The 23,003-nt window shown below is 35.7% G+C and overlaps 1 protein-coding gene across 2 annotated transcripts; it reads left to right on the forward strand.

Annotated features, from left to right (window-relative positions):
• Positions 1-89: 89 nt before the first annotated feature.
• On the forward strand, positions 90-21,403 carry LOC100072708 (amine sulfotransferase-like). 2 transcript variants are annotated; one of them, XM_070223679.1, is made up of 8 exons: positions 119-263; positions 1,321-1,354; positions 4,098-4,249; positions 6,055-6,263; positions 10,113-10,239; positions 11,078-11,172; positions 18,691-18,881; positions 20,295-20,804. In XM_070223679.1, the coding sequence occupies exons 3-8, from the start codon at positions 4,108-4,110 to the stop codon at positions 20,410-20,412; spliced, it is 882 nt and encodes a 293-aa protein (XP_070079780.1). In that variant the 5' UTR covers positions 119-263; positions 1,321-1,354; positions 4,098-4,107; the 3' UTR covers positions 20,413-20,804. The 2 variants fall into 2 exon arrangements, with proteins under 2 accessions (XP_023505212.1, XP_070079780.1); XM_023649444.2 differs by lacking the exon at positions 1,321-1,354 and having other exon boundaries at positions 90-263; positions 18,691-18,878; positions 20,291-21,403.
• The last annotated feature ends 1,600 nt before the right edge of the window (positions 21,404-23,003 follow it).

A 23,003-nucleotide genomic window follows, 5' to 3' on the forward strand; every position in this document is an offset into this window, starting at 1 on the left:
GGGTACATGCAGTTCTCTTCACTTTCTCCATCAGTTTTGATACCTTTGCTGTTTCTGTAGAGACTCAATGTCCTTTTCCTAAAGTCAACAAAATCTTATGAGTTTATTTAATCAAACTGAGTTCCCTGCTGACTCCCTAGAACACGGCTCATCAGCCAAGACAAACTCTATAGGGAGTATTTCTATCTCAGCAACACATCAATCCTTGTCATCCTTAAAATCCCATCAGAAGTGGATTTTGCTTCATCAGTTGATCTGCAACAGTGAGTAGTTAAAGGGTAGACTTCAAGCCTCTTTCAAGTCTTACCCTCTCTTCAGCATACAAATGTACTTATTTTGTTCTCAATTTTCTGTTTTTCCTCCTTTTCTTTTGGACTTCATCACAAGAATAAGAGGGAGAAACAAGACATCTTTTTCTCTTTATACAATCACTGTCTTCTCTATTCATGAAGGAGATGAAAAAAATATGTGAGTAGCCAATGCCGAGATCTCACATGAATCCACCCCAAACCCCACTGTTTTTCCCTTATTTCTGTGGCGCAACAGCTCTTATCATTGTCTGTCTCCTGAGACTGTGCAGGACAAACTGAACATAACAAACAGCAAACGAGGAGCGATGTTCATAATGTTTGTGTGGGCTGCCTGATACTGGTTCGTCTGTTTTCAGCATCCTGAGTTTCTGGAATTGGTGTGTGTATGTGTGTGTGTGTGTGAGTGTGTGTGTTTGTCTGTGGGTGGCATTGTGGGGTGTCAGGGGAGTGTGATAGTGAATCACACTTTCATCTTTGCCTTTCACTTCAACTGTGTTTCCTACTTATGGAATTCTCCATTTTTACAGTGTAAATTCTCCCTTACACACTCCAAAGGCTGAGTTCCTCGAGGTTTTTCCTGGAAAATTTGTGATGCCCATGTCAAAATAGCTCTTCATCTACCTCAATTGAAACCATTCTTTGTGGCTTATCAGCCAGTCTAGTCTTTTCTCAATTCTCTTTAGTTGAGGTTGTCTGGACTTTGACTTGACTGAGGAAACCTCTACTGGGTTAGTAGGGCCTTAACTGGATCTTTTAATTGAGAGTCAAATAACATCCCACAAAGGCTTCTCTGGAAGTTGAGATAAAACGTCCGCTGGAACCAAAGGAGTGCTTTATCACTATTTTGGTTCACATTTTTTAGTGGGAATGGAGGGGTTGACAATATGTAGATTTCCAAATAACTCTTCTCAGAAATTCTGATTCCATCAGTCTGGTAAGGGGCTAGAAAATGAACGCTTCCCCAGAAAACCTGATGATTCTAAGACAAATGATTTTCTCTCTCACTCAGCAAAACTCACCTTGGACTTTGCCCTATTGATCAGGTGAGTTAGACTGTTTGTAAGGAAATTAAATGTTTTTTTGACGTGCAAATTACGTGAAGCCATATTTGCAATTTTTTAAGAAGTTTATTTTCTTTGTGTGCACTTCAACTTTTTAAAGTATATAACTGAAATATGCAGGCATACATTGAAGGTATTGAGGGACAAGTTCCAGACCACGGCAATAAAGGGAATATCACAATAAAGGGATCCCACAAACTTTTTGGCTTCCCAGTGCATACAAGAGTTATGTTTACACTGTACTGTACTCTATTAAGTGTGCAATAGCATTATGCCTAAAGAGGATTGTACATACCTTAATTAAAAAATACTTTATTGTTAAAAAAGTTTACCTATCATCTGAGCCTTCAACAAGTTGTAATCTTTTTGCTGGAGGAGGGTCTTGCCTGGATCATGCTGGCTGCTGACTGATCAGGGTGGCGTTTGCAGAAGGTTAGGGTGGCTCTGGCATTTCTTAAAATAAGACAACTATAAAGTTTGCTGCATTGATTGATTCCTCCTTTCACAAATGATTTCTTGTTTGTAGCATGAGATGCTGTTTGATAGCATTTCACCTACAGTAAAACTTGTTTCCAAATTGGAATCAATCCTCTCAAACCCCGCTGCTGCTTTTTCACCTATGTTTATGTAATATTCTAAATCTCGTGTTATCATTTCAACAATCTTTACAGCATCTTTACCCAGAATAGATTCCATCTCAAGAAACCACTTTCTCTGCACATCCATAAGAAAGCACTCCTCATGCATTAATCACAAGATTTCAGCAATTCAGTCACATCTTCAGGCTCCCCTTCTAATTCTGATTGTCTTGCTGTTTCCACTACATCTGCAGCTACCTCCCCCCCTGAAGTCTTGAACCCCTCAAAGTCTCCACAAAGGTTGGAATCAACATCTTCCAAACTCCTGTTCATGGTGATATTTTGACCTCTTCCCATGAATGACGAATATTCTTAACGATTCTAGAATGGTGAATCCTTTCCAGAGGTTTTATTTCAATTTGCTTTGCCTAGATCCCTCAGAGGAATCACTACCTATGACAGCTATAATCTTAGGAAATGTGTTTCTCAAACAATAAGACTCGAAAGTCAAAGTTACTCCTTGATCCGTGGGCTGCAGAGTGGATGTTGTGTTAGCAAGCGTGAAAATGACATTAATCTCATTGTAAATCTCCACCAGCACTTTTGGGTGACCAGGCGCATTGTCAATGAATGGTAATATTTTGAAAAGAATCTTGTTTTCTGAGGAATAGGTCTTAACAGTGGGCTTAAATTATTCAGTAAACCATGCTATAAATAGATATACTGTCATCCATGCTTTGTTGTTCCATTTATAGAGCACAGGCAGAGTAGGTTTAGCCTAATTCTTTAGGGCCCTAGGAATTTCAGAGTGGTAAATGAGCATTGGCTTCTACTTAAAGTCACCAGCTGCCTTCTCCCCTATCAAGTGAATCAGATTACCCTTTGAAGCTTTCAAGCCAGGCATTCAGTTCCCTTCTCTAGGAATGAAAGTTCTTGAAGGCATCTTCACCTTCTATTTCATCTACGCTGAAAATCTGTTGTTTGGTATAGCCGCTCTCATTAATTACCTTAGCAATACCTTTGAAGCACAATAAAGTGAGGTGAAACACAGCAAGATATGCCTGTGTGCTGGTTGTAACTTAAGGTTATAGAACTTCTGGGATTCTCTCATTTATGTAACATTCAAGAATAGTTTTCTCAGGCAGAGCTAATAAAGAAATGCTCGGCTGGTCTGATTTTGGAATAGAAATGTCTTTAGACTATTTTTATTTTGACTTTCTTACTTAGATTTATTTCAGATTTCTGATAACAAACTTCTACTGGAATATGGAGGAATTGCTATGCGGTATCTTGCAGCTAAATGAGAGCAACATTTCCAAGGCAAAACCAATTGGTATCACTCACGCAGAGCATTTTCCACAATGCATTTGAAACAGTGTATCAGATCCCAAAGCCTCAGAAACTTCTTTCAAATTTAGCAGATTATTGAGGTTGGCCTGGTGGCAGAGAGGATAAGATCGTGTGTTACGCTTCTGCAGCCCAGGGTTCATGGGTTCAGGTCTTCTGTGTGGACATCGCCACCACTCCTCAAGCCATGCTGAGATGGCATCTCACATGCAAAATAGAGGAAGATTGCCAACCGATGTTAGCTCAGGGCCAAACTTTCTCACAAAAAAAAAAAAAAAAAGAAGAAGTTTGCAGAGTATTCATGTTTCAGGAAAAAGAAGAAATAAAGAGCATATTCATCAAAGAATTTTCTATTTCTATAACAAAGAATAAAGTGTAAAGAATAAAAATATAAAATACTAAGAAACCGTACGGTAAATGGATTAGAAGCATGGACTCTGTGGCCTAACTCCCTGGCATCAAATCTTGCCGGCTCTGCCAGCTGGGCCACCTTGAACACTTTGCAGAACGTCCTGTGCCTTACTTTTCTCATCTGTATGTTTGGAATCATGATAACCCCTCCCTCATGGGGATTTAGAAAAACTGTTTAACCTCCTAGCATCTTAGTTTCCTTGTCTTTCAGAGCGTGATAAGAACAATACCTCTAGCAACGTTGGGTTGCTGTGAAGAGGATGGTAAATGAGTTGATACACATAGGACATTTAAACACTGCTTGGCGTACAGTGATCATTCAATAAGTGTTAGTCATTATTATAAAATACTAAGAACTTGAAAATCATTTTATCTGTTTTCACTCGTAGGTGAATAATTATGGACAACACAGACACATATTTATTGAACTTTAAAGGCTATTATCTTGCACATTTTACTGCTAATACTGACCTACTGAAAAATCTAGATGATTTTGAAATTAGAGATGATGATGTCTTCATAGTCACATATCCAAAATCTGGTAAGTTTGAGGAGTGGGCCACCTGTTCTCATCTTCACTCTGGTTTGGTAATACGTGTGTACAGAGGTGCCCTTTTCTACACATTGACAGTAGCCCCATGTACCTTTAGATGATTATTTGCAATCAGAAAAAAAGTTAAATAAATCTCACATCTCTATGATATATGCCTATTTGAGCTGCATATATTGTCATTTCTGATGGCACATATGAAGAAATCAAATACTGAGCCAAGGGTGATACTTGGTAATTGCTGACCTGTTGGCTTGGTCTGACACTGGAAGAAAATATATTTAAAAATCCAGCAGGATCCTTCTCAGTAGCATTTCACTGTAAGAACTAACTCCTAATATGCTCTTCAGTTGTTCTAAATGCTTTGTATTTCTCTAAGATAATGAAATTGTTTTGGACTAAAGTAAATTGCCCTCAAATCAAACATTGTAAAATAAATCATTTTTTATATTGTGGTCTCTAGAACATAAGGTGATTGGTGCCATTGAGGCGATGTTGTATGGAGTGCTTAATGTTGCTCAAAGACACAGTAGAGTCCACATCTACATAGAAAAAGTTATTCCTGACTTTCATGAAAATGCTCCAGTCCCTCCCTTTTTCCATTTACTTTGGAATTCATGACCTTGTGCACTTTCCCCAAATTAGTAGCACATGGCCTTATCCCTGGAGTCTTCTTCTCTGCTCCACATACGACTGATATTAGGGTGTTTTCCTCTCTTGGATGTGGATGAAATTGTTTGCCTAGTTTTAGGCCAGCACGGCAGTCATAAAAGAGTCTTTCCTTTACCTTTAGTCCAGCCCAAGTATTTGGGACACCACACACCAGTCCTCAGTCCAGCCTGCTGGCTCCTTGATCATCTTGGAGGGAAGATTAGTGAGTCTCCCCAGGATTCACCATACATTGTACCAAATCTATCATGTAGATAAATCAGTTAGGTAATGACATTAGTAAGATTTTTGGCATCTCACATCCTCTTAGAACTTGATGATATCCTCATGAACATAGATACAAAAATCATAAACTGAATACAAGCAAAGCAAATACAGCAATGCAAAAAAAAAAAATACATTATGACCAAGATGGGTTTAATTCAAGAGTCAAAATTACTTTAAAAATTTGTTAATGTAGTTCACCCACATGAGGAGAGTATGGGATGGAGCCTGAATTATCACCTCAATAGATGCAGAACGAGCATTCAATAAAATTCAGCATCCATTCATAATGGAAACTATAAGTAAGCCAGGGAGAAAAGGAAACTTCTTTAACCTGATAAACAGAATCTACCAAACGCTACCACAAACATCATATGCAACAGTGAAACATTTAAAATAGTACATTTAAAGTCAGGAACAGGACAAGAATGCTTGCTATCACCACTTTTTACAAGGGAAGACATATGCTACACAAGTAGAAAAAAAGATGTGAAAAGAGACTTGACCTTTAATTACCTGTACTTCTAAGAGACCAAGCACTAAGAAAGGAGACTAGGGAAGGAGAAACAGAGGTAGCCGCAGAAAATCACAGAAAGGGACCCGACGCAAAGTAGAGGAAACAGAGAAGGAGTAAGGATTAGTCTGAATCACTCCTATCGTGGACTCAGAACAAGCACAGCTGCTCAGAGTGACAAAGGAACTGAGCCCTTGATTTATCTTTACTCATCTTAATGTAAAATACAAACACAAAAACGAACAAATTCGTGTGTGTACTGAGAGTGGTTAAAAGAAATAAAAAGAATTAATATTAGAGTTATGAAAAATTTATTCTGGGTTGAAAACACGATTGTTTCTTTTTACAGGTACCATCTGGGCTCAGCAGATATTAAGCTCGATTTATTTTGAGGGACATCGTAACAAAACTGAAATGGTGGAAACACTTGATGGAGTCCCCTTCCTCGAATACGCAGCAGGCAAAATAGACCAACTCAAGAGACCATCGCCTCGCCTCTTCTCTTCCCACCTCCCATATTATTTAGCACCAAAAGGTGTCAAGAACAAAAGAGCTAAAGTATGTCACAGGAATAGCTTATGGACCTTTTGCACAAACAAAAGTACTTTCTTCCAATTTTGTTCTCCAGCACCAATCATCCATATTCTTTTAAATATGATTATTACAATTTTTATGCGGGGTATTTACCAAGGGCATTAGCCAATTGACCCAATGTGATTTGTTTAAGCATTTACTCTTTCCCTAAAGCTTTGGAGTCTACATTTTTGTTATACTAAGTTTCCATGATCCCTCCATCTGATTTCTGCATTCTTTATTCCAAAATTTGTTATCTCTGTTTAATATGTGGCAGTTCTTCACCATTTTAAATATTGTAACTGATTAGGCAAACCAACTTTACTTTTTAATATGCTAATTCCACCAATGATTTTTAGATGTTAATAGGAATTGATTAAATATTAGATTAATTCTGAGACAATCATTAACTCTGCAATATTCCAACACCCACCCAGCATCGTTCTATTGCTCTTTATTTGTTAGGTCTGCTTTCACATCCCCCAAACATGCTATGCTGTTCTTTATATGCTTCTTACACATCTTTTCCTGGATTTTCAGCTTTTTGTTATTTGTATGGCTATTCTGAACTAGACATTGTTTTCGCTACCGACTTTCCCGTTAGTTATTGCCGTTATAAAGAAAAAGGCTTTGGTTTTGTACTCTATTTGGTCCCTTAATCTCTTTTATTACCTTTGTTAATTTTTCCTTTATTCTCTGCAATATATTTCATCTTAAATTATAGTAAATTTTATTTTCCTTTACTTTCTAATATTTACACTTCTTTTTCTATTTCAAACGGTAAAATCTGCAAAAGAAGTTGAATAGTAGAAGTGATGAGGAATGCTCTTCTTTTGTCCTTGATTCTCTAGGATTTTGAGTATCTTTTCTTGTTTTTGTTTTGTTTTGTTTTGAAATTGATTTCAGAGGTATCCAATGCAGAGAAATTTGTTTTTTCTATTCTTGTTTACTTGGAGTTTTACTTTTATCTTTTTTTCTTTCTTTAGAAAAGCTCTAATCACATAAAACATCTTTTTTGGCAACTCTGAAGATGCAATGTTTCTTCTTCCTTTACTCTATAGTAACATGAAATCCACTAATAATTTAAAGATGTCCTATTTCTGGAGTAAATCCTATTTGCTCATAGTGTAATATCGTTTAACATAGTCCTGGGAGAGTTTTGTTAATTTTACTCCGGAATTTAATCTGTCATTATTTCAAAACTAGACTTCAGTTTTCAATGATTGCTCTATCTTTATTTGATTTTAGTATCACTGTGATTCTAGTCTATAAAATAAATTTCGAGGTCTTTTGTATTTTTGCTAAGTAGTTTAAAAAATATAAAATAACGGAATTTTTTGAAGATTTGATTAATGTCCATTATAAATGTATCTGATCCTGTCAGCTTCATGGTTCTATAATATTTTCCTTTTTCTCATCAGTTTATTTAAATTAATTTCCTTTCTTTAAACAAATATTATAATTTTGTTTTCAAAGCAAATGATTCCCATTTCATCAATATTTACAAACATGGAAAATAATTACAACATATTCTCTCATGACCTGGTGAATTTTCTCCAATTCTGTGATAACATCTTTTTTATTCATTTGTAATGAAGAAATATTTCATATTTTTTCCTAATTAGATTTGTTTGCATATCAGCAGTTTTCTGTTATATTGGGGGTTTTTCCTTCAAAGAACTAGCTTGTTTTTGAAACAAAATTTTATAAATCCTTGATCTCTCCTTTTATGTTAATTCATTACGTCTTCGTATTTTGTTTACATTTCTTTTTCTGTCTTCTTTAGTTAAAGGACTAGCAATATCAATATGCAAAGTTTACTTTTTAAAGTGATGATTATCCTTTTCGGTATAGCTATAGTTTAGGTTAGCTATACTTTTTAGTGTAGCTAAAATTATGGTTTTGGCATAAACTAGGACAATTGCTTTATTTAAATCTATAGACTTAATATCTGTATTAAGATCTATAATATATTAATATAGGTCTAATATTTCAGGTTTAGCTGTCTAATTGGTCCAAGTTATTCACAAGACTTTTTTTCCCCGTGTGTTTATATACTTTTCTAACTTGGCCATCGTTGATTATTAGTATTTATGGCACTATCCATAGGGAATGGTATTACAAGAATTCTAATTAATGAAATTCATTAAGGAGTCTTATGGCGAACTATATGAGCAATATTCAATGGTTATTCATATTCAATATTCAACAGTAGTTCCAGGAGTACATGAGAAAATGGTGTATATTCTATGTATGGGGCACTAATAACATACATATATAAAATAAATTTTGTCAAACAATTTTGTAAATTATTTCTTTTAATCCTTTTACACTTATGCTTAAAGAAATTGTGTGTAAATCTCCCACCACGATTTTCCCTAAATCAAAAGCTTTGAAGACTTACTAGAATTTGTGCCGTTTATGTTTTTCTTTGACATTATTCAATATACAAAGATTACTGTTCCATTGGTCACCGCAAACCAATTATATGATGTTCTCTTAAATCACTTGGCTTTACATTTTACTGGACTTTATATTGTAACTTATTTTCTTTTTCCCTGGGGTTTTGCCATATGCCTTTGTTTGTTCTTATTTTTCAATATTATTTTCCACTGCTGCATAATTTTACATGTTGTGTAAGTAATTCTATCAGATCTATGCTTTTGTTTCACTGAAAGATTAGGTTATTCAATTTTTGTTATCTAGGATATATTGTCATGAAGCAGCTTATGTTGGGAGAAAGTAGTGACTGTTTATTCTTCACAGCGATTAGTTATAATGTTAGAAGTTTCTAAATGACAGAGATTTGGTCACTGGTTACTTCAGATCAATCTTGAGAAACAGCTTAAGTTTTGCTTGTTATTGTCAGAGTGATAAGCAAAAAATGACCCAGGTGGAGTTCGCTTTGCAAAATAAGCTAAATTAAGCTTTGCTTGTATGACTAAACTGGTTTTGTCTGCTCAGAGAATTTTCAAGTCTGGTCTCTGATTTTACTTTTAACATTTTAAATCCTTTTTTTCCCGTTTAGGAAATCCTTCCCTTCTCCAAGACCAGATGTATATTGTTTATTTTTTAGATGTCAAAGTTTTTCATTCATACTTAAAACCTAATCCATTTGTAAACAATTTCTGTTTATGGTGTGAGGAAAGTCCATTTTGTTTTCTTTTTCCTGTCTGGATAATTATTTATTTCAACATCATCTGTTATGTAATTTTCCCTTTTTATTTTCGTGCTAAGAAATATTCACCCTAAGCTGACATGTGTTGCCAATCTTCCTCTCTTTTTCTTTTCCTCCCCAAAGCCCGAGTGCATAGTTGTATATTCTACTTGTAAGTCCTTCTCATTCTTCTATGTGAGCTGCCCCCACAGCATTGCTACAGAGAGACTAACGATGTGGTTCTGTGTGCAGGAACTGAACTTGGGCCACTGAAGAGGAATGTGCCAAACTTTAACCACAAGCCATCAGGGCTGGCCCAGTCTTTCCTTTTTTGCCCTGATCTCCAATGCTACTTCGGCTGTATATCTAATATCACTTAATGCTCAGGGAAGGTACATTGAAACAGCTTCTATGCAAGTTCCTGTGCAATATTAATCAATGCTACAAATAATGTCACCTTTAGAAATTAGTCTTATATTCTTGCACATGTGAAATGTCATGGAATAAAGTTATTTTTGCAACAGTCTTTCTAATAGCAAAAAATCTGGAAGAAGCTAAATTTCCACAAGTAAACTGGATAAAGTAAATTATTATGCATTTATATAGTGAAATTTAGATGTTAAAAATAACTGTAAGGATATGCAATAACTGTGAAGAATTTATTAATTCCCTTGCAGATTATTTACATCTACAGAAACCCCAAGAATATTTTGGTCTCCTATTTTCATTTTTCAAATATGATGGCTGGATTACAAGCTGCGGATGATATAGAAGATTTCATGAAAATGTTCTTCGATGGAAAAGGTAATTAGATTTACTTACCAGGAAACATGTTTATGAGGCAATGTTGCTATTTAGCCAAATTCTCTAGCTTAGGGAACATAATTTAGAGAGTTGCAAAGGGTAATGATAGAAGGTAGAAAGGACATAACTGGTTACTCTTGTTTCTCAGCATAATCTGCTACGCAATGGCTTTTCCAGCCTTACCAGGACAACTTTGGGAATAGTCAAGGTTACAAAGGAATATTGTTTAAGAAATATTTTGACCCAAGCATAGGAGAACCAGAAATATTCTAGCAGTTCAAACTAGCTAGATCCATGTGTTCCAGAAGAGCTACTGTTGAGGGCGGGTGTAGGTTCTGTGCTCTGTCATGGCCTGTGGTGGCCCTTATGGCAGCTGTGGAACTAAAGAGGAAAGATTGATGTGAGAGGACTGTGGAGTGAGAAATAGGGTTCTCACTCATTTAGAAGATTATATTCGGGTTTTGTCTTATTCTAGACAGCTAAAGCTGCTATGCAGAGATTTTAAAACAGACAGTAAGAGGAGAAATGAAAAGATATGTTTTTAGGTGGAGGAAGAAGGAAAAGGAAGTGGCTTACCTTAAAGAAATCTTCAAAATTAGTTCTTTGGGCTTCTTTTTCTTTGCATTGCCACATTCCTGCATATATAGGAAAGGCATGTTTCTACTAAAATTATGCATTGGTTTCCCAAAACACCATTTTCAAAAGGTAGCATAGAAGTCCAGGGGTGGGAGCTTTATTTTTCTTTCTGAGGACTCCAGAACAGAAAAGAAGCACTATTTACGTTGCTCCTCAATAAGTGCAACATCTTCACCTCATTACTTATTAACTTTCCCCACAGTGACAGGAAGCCTTTGCTTTGATCACATCAGAGGCTGGTATGAGCACCGACATGACTTCAACATTCTGTTCATGATGTATGAGGAGATGAGGAAGGTAAGAGGGGAAGATTATTTTTAAAAATACTATTTCTTTCAAACATTTTCCTGTTTTGATTTCAGTGAACCACTTTCCCCTCGTTATCTTCATACCTAAATACTTCTCAGGCTTCTTTGGAGGTTTCTAATATCATGCCCAGCTCTTAGTTGTTGGTCTTCCTCAGGGCTCTCTCCTCACCATACACAGTCACCTTTATGATTTCTTTCCGTGTACCCCTCCCTAAATGTCTAGAGCAGCCGTAACTTAATAAAGAGAAAGGGCACTGTGCAGTCCTGGGCTGAGAAGCCGCTAAGATATGGCTAATTAAACAGAGGTGAATGTGTTCTCTGCGATGTAAGTTCTTCCTGTTATTTTAAAAGAACCTTGAAAAGTTGCTTTTTTGTGAAATCGCATAATGTTTACCCGTTGTCATCCATTCAAAGCTGTCTTAAAACATTGCATTAATCAAATGAGACACATTTGACTTTACTATTTTGAATCTGATTGATATGTTAACTCACTAATATGTAAAATATTATCTCATTTCTTCAAAAGTATTGAATGCCTACCATGTGACAGACACTAAATTATGAGAAAAATAGGATTGAACCTTTTATTCATTGAGCTTATAAGTCAACAGGGAAGACAGGTATTCCCCAAGCAGGTATCCATAATTCAAAACTGTGACAAGCGTTGGTAAGAAAAACTGCAGGTATGAGATCAGTATATGGAATAAGGGGATCTGGTATAGTCAAAGGTGATAGGCAATGTTTTCAGGAAAAAGTCACAGGACAAGGATAAGCTAATGAATATGTGTTAACAACAGAAAGAGAGGTAAAGGAGAATTCTAAGCAGGGAAAGTGAATTTGCTAATTCCCTGAAGCAGTAAAGCACATGACACCTTTGAAGAAGGGAAGAAAGAAGTTAAAGAGCAAGTGGAAGTAATAAAAGGTTAGATAAAGATTTCTAGGAGCCAGACATTGCAAGCTGTGTAGACAATTTTGAAGTCAGTGATTTCTTTAATCTTAAAAGCAATAAGGAGCCCTTTAAGAGTTATAAGAAGAGAGCAATGTGATAGAATTAAGAATTTAAAATAGCATTCCCATTAGTGGATTCAAAAATGACAATAGTGAATACAGGCAAACTCATTAGAGACCAGTGTGCTAATCCACTGTAAATCAATGGTGCTTTGGATTTAATGGTATCACTGAAATTGAAGAGAATGCAGAGTTGAAGATATATTCAGGGGAGGCAAAGAGGAGAGGGACCATAGATAGAAAGAATGAGCAAGAGTGAAATGTCAAGAATGCGTGCTACATTTCTGGTTCATAAATTTATGTAGACAATGGTGTCATTCATGAAGGCGTTAAGGGCACACTGAAGCAGATAAGCCTAGAGATAGAAGATTAGGAGGTTGCATTTGACATTTAGAGTTCAAGGTGACTTAGTAGTATCCAAAAGAAGGTATTTGGAAATATAAGTCTAAAGCTCAAAGAAGAAATCTGGAAAAAAATATGAATGATCTTAATTTGGCCATCATCACTGTATAGAGCATGACTGAAACTATGAACATGGATAAAATTGAGTTTGGGAAGGGAGGAGGGAATGAGTGAGGCAAGAATGGAGGAAGGGAGACGGAGGGAGATAGCGAGAAGAAAATAGGAACCAGAATCTATTTCTGAGATATCTTGAGGTATAAAGTTTGGGTAGAGAGGGACGAGCCCACCGAGGAAACAGAAAAGAAGAAATCAGAGATGTAGAAAGGAAACAAGGAGTGTGTAGTGACCTTGAAGCCAAATGGATGTGTCAGGAATGATCTTCAAGATCCTTTTCAGATATTTAAGGCTGCTGAGAAGTCAAGTAAAAAAGAGAGTTTGAAACGTCCATTAAATCTAGAGACATGAAGTGTCGTATGAGGTCCAGTAAACCAGAGTGGAATGGGTTGGGGAATAAAGTGGTGAACTCTGAATCTGAATCAGCAGCCCAGACCCATATATATTGTAACTCTCTTCTATATACCTACTTTTATATCTCATATTTGGGCTTCAAACTAATCATGTCCAAAATACAGCTTTTTACCTCCCAACGAAAGCTGCTCTTCCTCCCATGAATTGCACTGTGATTCAAGTGACCTAAATCAGAAAGCAGGCTCATACTTCACACCTCCTTCACCTTGCATCTTCGTTTCATCAATCAATCACTGAGTCCTGTGAATTCTGTTTGAAACCTCTGTGGGAGACACAACTTATCTCACTCCTTTTGCCTCTCCCTAGTCCAGGTCACCATCATTGTTTGCTTAATTTCTGCAGCAGCCTTCCTAATTGGTCCACCTACCTGAAATCTCACCTCCCCTTTGTTTATTCTTCAACCAGAGTTATCATCTCAAAATGCATATCTGATTCCTTCCCTATTTTCATATTTGAGTTCCTCCATAACAATGTGCTCACAACAAAAGCACTCATGAGCAAAAGAAGGTACAGGAAGTTTGGAGAAAGAGACTGACCCCAGAGTAAACTATGCAAAATCTCTTGAATATTTCTCTCTTCTGTCATCAATATACTAGCAACTTTTTTCTTACCTTCCACCAAGTAGCCCCTTATGTATTTCTGATCTAGATTTTTTTAGCAGCCTTTCAATTTTTTGTTGCTATTGTTAGCATATAGTAGGAAGAGAAACTTCCTTCAATTTCCCCTGTCAAGGGAGATAGATCTTAGTCAATTCAAGTTTTTCTCTTAAATCTCTTATAGAAAAAGATCCTAATTTTCTCAAGCAATGAGGTATCCATCAATGTTGGTGTAGATTTTGAGGTCTTCTCTTGTCTCCTATGTCTCTTGGAAATTTCTTGGGAGTTTTACCTAATACTATTTATACCTGTTTCTCCAGTGGTAATTGCATCAGAAACACTCAAAGCTCCTATAACTGATCTCAGAGAACTTGGCACATTTCCCACTGACTTAGAGGTGATGTCTGTAGGAACAGAGTGACTGTAAAAAATTATTTATTACTTCCCTGTTTCAAGTGTCCAGCAGCATGTAGTTGGGGTGAAGGCAGAAATAGCTACACTGTTTGAGGTTTCATGTTTAAATAATAAGACTGTAAAAGTAAATAAATATATATTATAAAATAAGCATAGTGATTATCTGCAGGGTAGAGGACAAGCTTTATGATAGGATAGGGATGTGTTTGGTGGAGTTCTGGAATACTGGCATTGTTCAGTTTCTTGATGTGCATGTTGGCACCGTGGGTGTTCACTTCATAGTAATTCATTAAGCTGCATATTTGTTTTATGCCTTTTCTGCATGTGTGTCTTATTTTAAAGTGTAAAAAGAAAACCTTAAGAAGTTTTTATTTATCTTAAAAGAACTGAGGAGGTATTAAGTGGCATATCTTGGGCAAATCCTAATACAGTGAAAGACACAATCTTTCTCCTCCTATAATCTTTCCTTTATATGATGTGCTTGTCTGAAACTTGCAGTAAGAAAGTGGTACATACCTGTGTGCCGGGCTGTAGTAATCTTTGGAGACTGAAGTAATAACATAGTAAAGGAGAGGAGTGTTCATTATCTTCCTTGAAGAATAGTTTACTGATGTGTGGGATTCAACTCAGAATGATGGACAGCGATAAGCAGTAATATCGAGGAATGGCCCACGTGCTAAAGAAAGATCCTAAGTGGACAACTTGAGAGACACATAGGAAAGAGTCTTACAAGCTGACTTAGAAGCAACCAATGCATTTAGAGAAAGCCATTTTCTCTCTCCATGATGTGTCGTTCTGAATGTTTCCTTTTGTCCTTAGCTCCCAGTTCACTGTTTCTCCATTCAACTGAGTGTAAGGGGCTATTAAAATTATTCACCAAGGTCTTCATTTCTATTCATGAATTGGAATTGATTTTAAATCTGCTATACTATTATTTAGAGTTGCTAGGTTTTTATCAAATTTTAATTTTTGTCTTTTATCACCTTGAAAACCATAGCATAGTTATTTAAAAATTCTTCCTGATAATTGCAGTATCTGTCAATGGAACATCTATTGTTCTATGTCTTTACCTCTGCTGGTTTTTAGCTACATTATCTTATCTCTTCATGTTCTTGCATATCTTGATTGCGTCTTAATCATTGTATATAAAAATTTTGTAGAAGTAATTTGATAAGTAGGGTCCTGTTATTTTACTCACTAATCACACTCAACCTCTTCCACTAACTGTTATCACCTAAGAGGTAAATACTGAGATACTCAGCAAGCTCAGCGGGGCCCTTCTTCCTGTCTCCAACCTGCCTCTCCACCTACATCACTTGTGAGTCTGTCAAGTACCAAGCACACTGGAGTTCAGTTGTCATTGACTGTGGAGGGCCTTTCAACTTTCTGTAATTTGGAGCTTACTTTTACACTCGGAAAGGAATTCTCATGACTTTCCGGGGACGATTCTCATCCTTCCTTCTTGAATTGGAAGGAAAGTTTTTTCCCATTGAAAATTGCTCTTACTACTCCAAGATAAAATCACTCTCTCTTTCCTGTGAGCTACCATTGCACATTGTGTTTCTGTTTCCAGTTTTCCTCCAAATGTATTTTTTATTGTATCAAAACATCTACAACAAAATTTACCGTTTTAACCATTTTTAAGTGTACAGTTATGTGGCATTAAGTACATTCACATTGTTCTGAATCATCATTCCCGGCCACCTCCAGAGCTTTTTTCATCTTGTAGAACTGAAACTCTGTATCCAAAAACAATAAATTTCCATTCTCCCCTTCTCCCAGCCCCGAGGAACCATGCTTCCATTTTCTGTCTCTATGAATTTGACTACTCTAAGTATCTCATCTGAGGGAGATCACAACTTATTTGTCTTTTTTTGACTGGCTTATTTCAGTTAGCATAATGTCACCAAGATTCATCGATGTTGCAGCATATGTCACAGTTTCCCTCCTTTTTAAGGCTGAATAATATTTCACTGTATGTATATGCCACATTTTTTCTAATCCATTAGTCCACTGATGGACACATATATTGCTTCCACTGTTTGACAATTGTGAATAATGCTTCCATGAACATGAGTGTACAAAGACCTTTTTCACTCTGTTTCCAATTCTTTTAGGCATATACCTCCAAGATAAGTTGTTCATTCATATGGTAACTCTGTCCTTAAGTTTTTGAGGAGCCATCATAATATTAATATTATTTTCCATTCAAACTGCACAGTTTTACAATCCCACTAATTTTGTACCATAATTTCAATGTCTCCACATCCTCATCAGCATTTGTTATTTTCTGATTGTGTTTTTGCTTTTTAAAGTAGTAGCTATCCTAATGGGTCTCAAGTGGTATCTCACTGCAGCTTTTGATTTGTGTTTCCCTCATGATTAGTGATGTTGAGTATTTTTTCTTGTGCTTATTGACTTTTTGCATGTATTCCTTGGAGAAATACCTACTTTAATCATGTGCCCGTTTTTTAACAGTATGTTTGTGTTTCTTCTGGTAGAGTCTAGAAGTTGTTTATGTACTCTGGATACTTACTCTTTATCAGATATGTGATTTGAAAGTATTTTCTTCTGTTCTATGCCTTGCCTTTTCACTCTTGTTGTCCATTGATGCACACAAGTTTTTAATTTTGACATAGTCCATTTTATCAGTTTTTCTTTCGTTGCCTATGATATTGCTGTAATATCCAAGAAATCATTGCCAACTCCATTGTCATGAAGCTTTTCTCCTGTTTTTTTCTAAGAATTTTATAATTTTAACTCTTTTGTTTAGGTTGGATCCATTTTTAGTTAATTTTTGTAGATGGTATAGTACGACCCCAGGTTTATCTTTTGCATGTAGAAATCCACTTTTCTAAGCAGCATTATTGGAAAGACTGTTCTTTTCCCAGTGAATAGTCTTGGTACCCTTGTCAAAATTCATTTGACCTTATATGTGAGAGTTTGTTTCTGGGTTCTCTGTTTTGTTCCATTAAACTATTTGTCTCTCTTTATGACAGTACCATACTGTTTTGAAGAAATGTGTATTTGTAGTAAGTTTTGAAATCAGGAGGTGTGATGTCTCCAACTTTGTTCTTATTTTTCAAGATTCTTTTGGCTATTCAGGGTCCCTTGAGATTCCATATGAATTTTAGAATGTCTTTTTCCATCTACAGAAAATATCATTGGATATTGATAGAGACTGCATTCAATCTGTGGATCACTTTGGATAGTATTAACATCTTGGTATTATTAAATCTTCCAATTCATGAACACAGGATGTTGTTCCAGTTATTTGCGTCTTCTTTAATTTTGTTTAGATGTGTTCTGTAGTTTTCAGTACACAAGTCTTTCATCTCCTTAGTAATGTTTCATCCTAAGAATTTTATTCTTTTGATGCAATCATAAATGGAATTGTTCTCTTTATTTCCTTTTTGGAATGTTCATTGTTACTGTATAGAAGTGCAACTGATTTTTGTGTTGTTTGGATCCTGCAACTTTGCTGAATTTGTTTATTAGTTCTAACAGTATTTCTGTGGGACTTTTAAAGTTTTCTCTTTATAAAATCATGTTGCCTACAAACAGAGATAATTTTATTTCTTCCTTTCCAATCTGGATGCCTTTATTTCTTTTTCTTTCTCAATTACTCTGGCTAGGTCTCCCAGTACTCTATTGAATACAAGTGGCAAGAAGTGGCATCCTTGCCTTGCTGCTGATCTTAGCAGAACGCCTTTCAGTCTCTCACCATTGACTATGAAAATGTCTTGGATATTGTCAAATGTTTTTTCTGCATCAATTGAGATGGTTGTGTATTTTTTCCCCTTCATTCTGTAAATGTGGTGTAGCACATTGATGAATTTTCATATGTTGAAACTTCTTTGCTTTCCAGCAGTAAATCCCACTTAAAAATGGCATACAATCCTTTCAGTATGTTGTTGAATTTGTTTTGCTAGTAATTTGTTGAGGATTTTTGCATCGTATCTTTCATAAGTGATGCTCTTCTTTAGTTTTCTTTTCTTGCAGTGTCTTTATCTAGCTTTGGTATCAGGATAAATCTGGCCTTATGAAATGTGTTTGCAAGTATGTTCTCCTCTTCAATTTTTTGGAAAATTTGAGGATGGTTGGTGCTAGTTCTTCTTCAAATGTGTGGTGAAGTCACCGGCATAGCCCTCTAGACCAGCGCTATTCTTTCTTGGGCCCATTGTAATTAACTACTTGCTTTATTCTTTCACTCATGAAATTAAAAATTCTTAACAGGCACAGATAGCATACTATTGTTCTCTTAAACGTCTTCAGCACTTTGCACAGTTTCTGAAAAATACAACGTATTCTAAAAGCGTTGGTTGAAAGAATGAAGGTGAGCTATTGTTATAAAATCAAGCAATAGGAAGCTCTAACAAAGCTGAAAACCAAAGCACGCTTTTTCATAGAAGGATAAATGAAGTTATATATCTTTGTCAAACTTTAGACTTAAAATAAGGCCAGGTATCTTTAGTTTTCCAAAATGTGATAAAGATGTTCAATGGTAACTATATGGTCCTTTTAAACTGAATACTTTCTCATACTCACAATTCCTTCAGGATCTCAGAAGTTCTGTGCTTAAAATCAGCAGTTTTCTTGAGAGACAACTGAATGAAGAGGACGTGGAAGCTGTTGTTAAACAGGCAACATTTGAGAACATGAAGTTTGATCCACAAGCAAATTATGAGCAAATTCTAAAACACGACTTGGGGAGAAGAACAGACGAGGGAAGTTTTCTTGCGCAAAGGTGATAAGCAGTGGTTTACAGAAGCAAAACTGTTGAGAGTTCCATTGAGTCCTTGGCCCCCATGCTAATTAAGGAGTGCTGCCAACATGTCTCTCCAAGTACTGCCATATGGGCCCTTGAAGGAATCAAATATCCTAACTGAAAGCGACCATGAAAAGTGTCCCAGCAAACCCAACAATTCTTTACTACAGAGCCTGACACGTAAACCTGATCAATAAACATTAGTCCATGTTACCTACTTTTTAAAATTTGTTCGCAAGTACCGCCTGAAGGCTGTGGATCTATGCAACCAGGAGAGTTCCAATTCTTGTTTTCCTTTATTTCTCTTGAACATTCTAGAAGGAAACAACATAAATTTTATTGTGAGGAACTGAGGTTGTATTACTGTTATTATCCCATGTGGCAGATTTCTTCCTTGTAAAAAGTAGATTGATACTTCATTAACCCAACCTGCTATGAATTTATTTGACAATGTGCAATAAATTTTTATGTTGCTCCTAAAACATGCTAGGAGTAGTTAAGACTGAGTGTTTTTCCTGATATTGCTTAAGTTCAAAATTTTTTAATTTAATCTTTTTAATGTATACCATTCTAAAGGTAATTTGTACTTCTCTATTTCATATTTTCTTCTCAAATTTATTCATAAATGTATTATGATGATGGACATTGATTAAATCTAAATGTGTAAAGATTTTTTGAAATTGATATCTTTAAAAATTATTTTTTGCCTTTGTTATTTACCTTCGCTTCTCATTCCTCAGCTAGATCAGATATAAAGCAATTCTCATGCTCATAATAGCTTGCTAACTGTTCCAATGACAATAATCATGCTTTCATAAGACAGTCTGAGCGCTGAGGATGTCATATTATTAATCATTAAAAAATTGGCTTAATGATGGTTTCAAACTTTTATCAAGTGAAACTGCAGCAGTAGCAGCTCTAGGCACCTTCTGTGACCTTCACTTCATTACTGGGAAATCTAGGGTCTCCATTTTTTCCATTTGAAAAATGAAGAAATACTTACCTTGTAAGGTTGTGTTAAGATTTATGTTACATGGAAGAAGTAATTTGCCAAGTATAGTGCCTGGAATTTAGTAAAATATATTTAATTTTCTAATCTTTTCATATATTTTGTTTTGGTTTTCCTTCCAAAGGAAGGTTGTAATTTAGTGGTTGGTGGAAGTCTACCAGATAAGGAAGTGGACCGTAAGGCTACTTTCAGTGTTACTGTGTTCCCTGGAGTTTGTTTCTTAGCTCCTCCCTTTACAAGGAGGAGTGGAGAATCGAACCCCATGGAAAACTATCAGATATCACCTTGGTTTGGGGAAGAGATTAAAGAGGGCTGCAGGAAACTTTTGCCCTGATGGTGCTACTTCCTCACCCAGATGCTGTTCATGTGCTTATCTCACTAGGTACCGTTGGAGACTGGAAACATCACCTGACTGTGGAGCAAAATGAGAGATTTGATAGAATATTCCAAAGCAAGATGAAAGACTTTCCCTTGAAGTTCATCTGGGATCTAAATGAGGAATAGAATTAGTGCAAAATAAACATAGAGAAAATTCACTAACTAGAGAGCATATTTTAATATGCATATTAACTTGTGCTTCTCATCTGTGTTAATTATAAAATTTTATTAATTTAGAAAAATGAGAACACTAGACTTACAATGGTTGCCATGAGTTGGATGAATACTTTGAAATTTTAAAAGTTAAAATGATTTGGGAGAGAGTCTGAACTGGTTGCCTGTATGATAGAGGGAAAAAACAGAGAGCATGCAACATGAATGGTAAATATCTTCAAAGACTTTTCTGTAGTGTGTATTTTTTCTTTCTCTACGATTAAATTTAGGATCAATCGAACATCAAAATCCCTTTATTCTTGTAATTAAACTTTAATGCTTTGGTTCAAATCAATGTACAGAAATCAGACGTAAACACTTGCATCTGTTTAATAATTTGCCGTACGGCAAAGTTTGCACTAAAGGTCAAGGATCACAAATAGATTAACCATCTAATGGTTAAATCATTAATTATTTAGATGAAGAAATATAGCTGTGTCCACAACATATCATTCACTAAACTAATTTTATATGTATTTATAACTAAATATTTAAGATAAAATCATTTTGAATAACTAGAAAAATATATGTGACACTGTTAATAATTCCAAAATAGAAAAAAACTTTTGAAACATAAAGGCAATATAAGAAACTTTAAGAAAAAGGTCATTGTAGATGTAATTAGTTATATTTAAATACTGGAGTGTGGTGGGCTCTTAATCCAATAAAACTGATGTTAGAAGAGAAAAAAGACACAGGATGCAGGCTGTGATGTCACAACAGAAGCTGAGTTTGGAGTGATGCATCTATAAGCCAAAGATGCCAGCAAACTCCAAGAACCTAGAAGTAGCAAGCAATGATTCTCTCCTACAGGTTTCAGAGGGGGTATGGCTTTACTGACATCTTGTTTTTGGACTGCTAGCCTCGACAACTGTGAGACAATAAATTTCTGCTGTTTTCAACCACCTGAATATTGGTATTTTCTTACAGAAGCCTGAGGAAACTAATACAACACTACAACTTAATGAAATAACTGCTGCTCTAAACCAGAAGCATTAAGGCAGGTCCTGGAGCTAAACCGAAGGAGTGGGTAAGGTAGCATAGTGCTGATTAGTTCTGATGCATGATATATGTCCAAATACATGTCAGCAATGACTGGAATAACAAGGGAAGATTTATGTCCATTCTTATCACCCCTATTCAGTAGAGTACTGGAAAAGCCTAGCTAGGACAATGAGACAAGCAAAGGAGATAAAACGGATATAAACTGGAAAGGAAAAGCAAAGATTGGTTGTGTGCAAATGACACGATGGTCTATGTAAAAAATTCCAAGATATTAACAGAAAAACTGCTAGAACTAATAAGTGAGTTTGGCAAAGTAGCAAAATATTAATTCTAGACATACAAAAGTCAATGATATTTTTATACACTAGCCAGGAAACATTAAAAATTAAAGACTGAGTACCATATGCAATTGCTCCAAAAAAAAAGAGAAATATTTGATGCACATCTAAGCAAGCATGTACTGAGTCTGCATGTTGATAATCAAAATTTTGTAATTACAGAAATCAAGGAAAACTAAATTAAATGGAGCAATATACCATGTTCATTGATTGCAAGATTCAACTTTGTAAAGATGTCAGTTCTGGCCACATTAACCTATAAGTTTAATGGAATTCCTGCCAAAATCCAAATAAGATTCTTTGTAGCCATATAAAAGCTAATGCTCAATTTTAAGATTTCCTATGCAGCAACAGTTAATCAAGACAGCATGGTTTTGGCAGAAGAATAGACATATAGATCAATGGAACAGAATAGAGATTCCATACATAGAACTCCACAAGTACGCCAGCTGAATTTTGAGAAAGGAGGAAAGCAATTCCATGGAGAAGGATGGATTTTTCAACAAATGGTGTTCTAATAATTAGACATCATAGACGAAAACAATGACACTTGACTTAAACCTCATACCTTATAAAATTAAACTCAAAATGTGTCCTGGATCTAAACATACAACGGAAATCTGTAATACTTTTAGAGGAGATATTCATGATCCTGGCATAGGCAAAGAGTTCTTAGTTGACACCAACACCATGATCCATAAAAGAAAGAGATGCTAAATTAAGCTAGATCAAAATAAAGAAAGCTTTTGCACTGCAAATGATCTTGTTAGAAGATGAAATGGAAAGCTACAGACCAAGAGGAAATATCGGCCAATCACATACCTGACAAAGCACTTGTATCCAGAGTGTAGTGAATTCTCTAAACTCATCAGAAGGAAAGCAAACATTCCAATCAGAAAATGGGCAAAAGGCTTGAAAGGTATTTTACCAAAGAGGATAAAAGAATGCCAAATATGCATTTGAAAAGATGTGTACCACTATTAGCCATTACAGAAATGGAGATTAAAACTATGAGATACCAGCACACACTTATAAGAGTAGATTTCAAAATGTTGGCAATACCACATGCTGGCAGCGGTGGAGTAAATGCATCTCTCCTGCCTTGTTGGTGAAGATACAAAATGGTCCAGCCACTTTGCAAGACAGTTTGGCAACTTCTTA

Source organism: Equus caballus, chromosome 10 (assembly GCF_041296265.1).
Source record: "Equus caballus isolate H_3958 breed thoroughbred chromosome 10, TB-T2T, whole genome shotgun sequence".
In the NCBI taxonomy this organism is placed as follows: domain Eukaryota; kingdom Metazoa; phylum Chordata; class Mammalia; order Perissodactyla; family Equidae; genus Equus; species Equus caballus.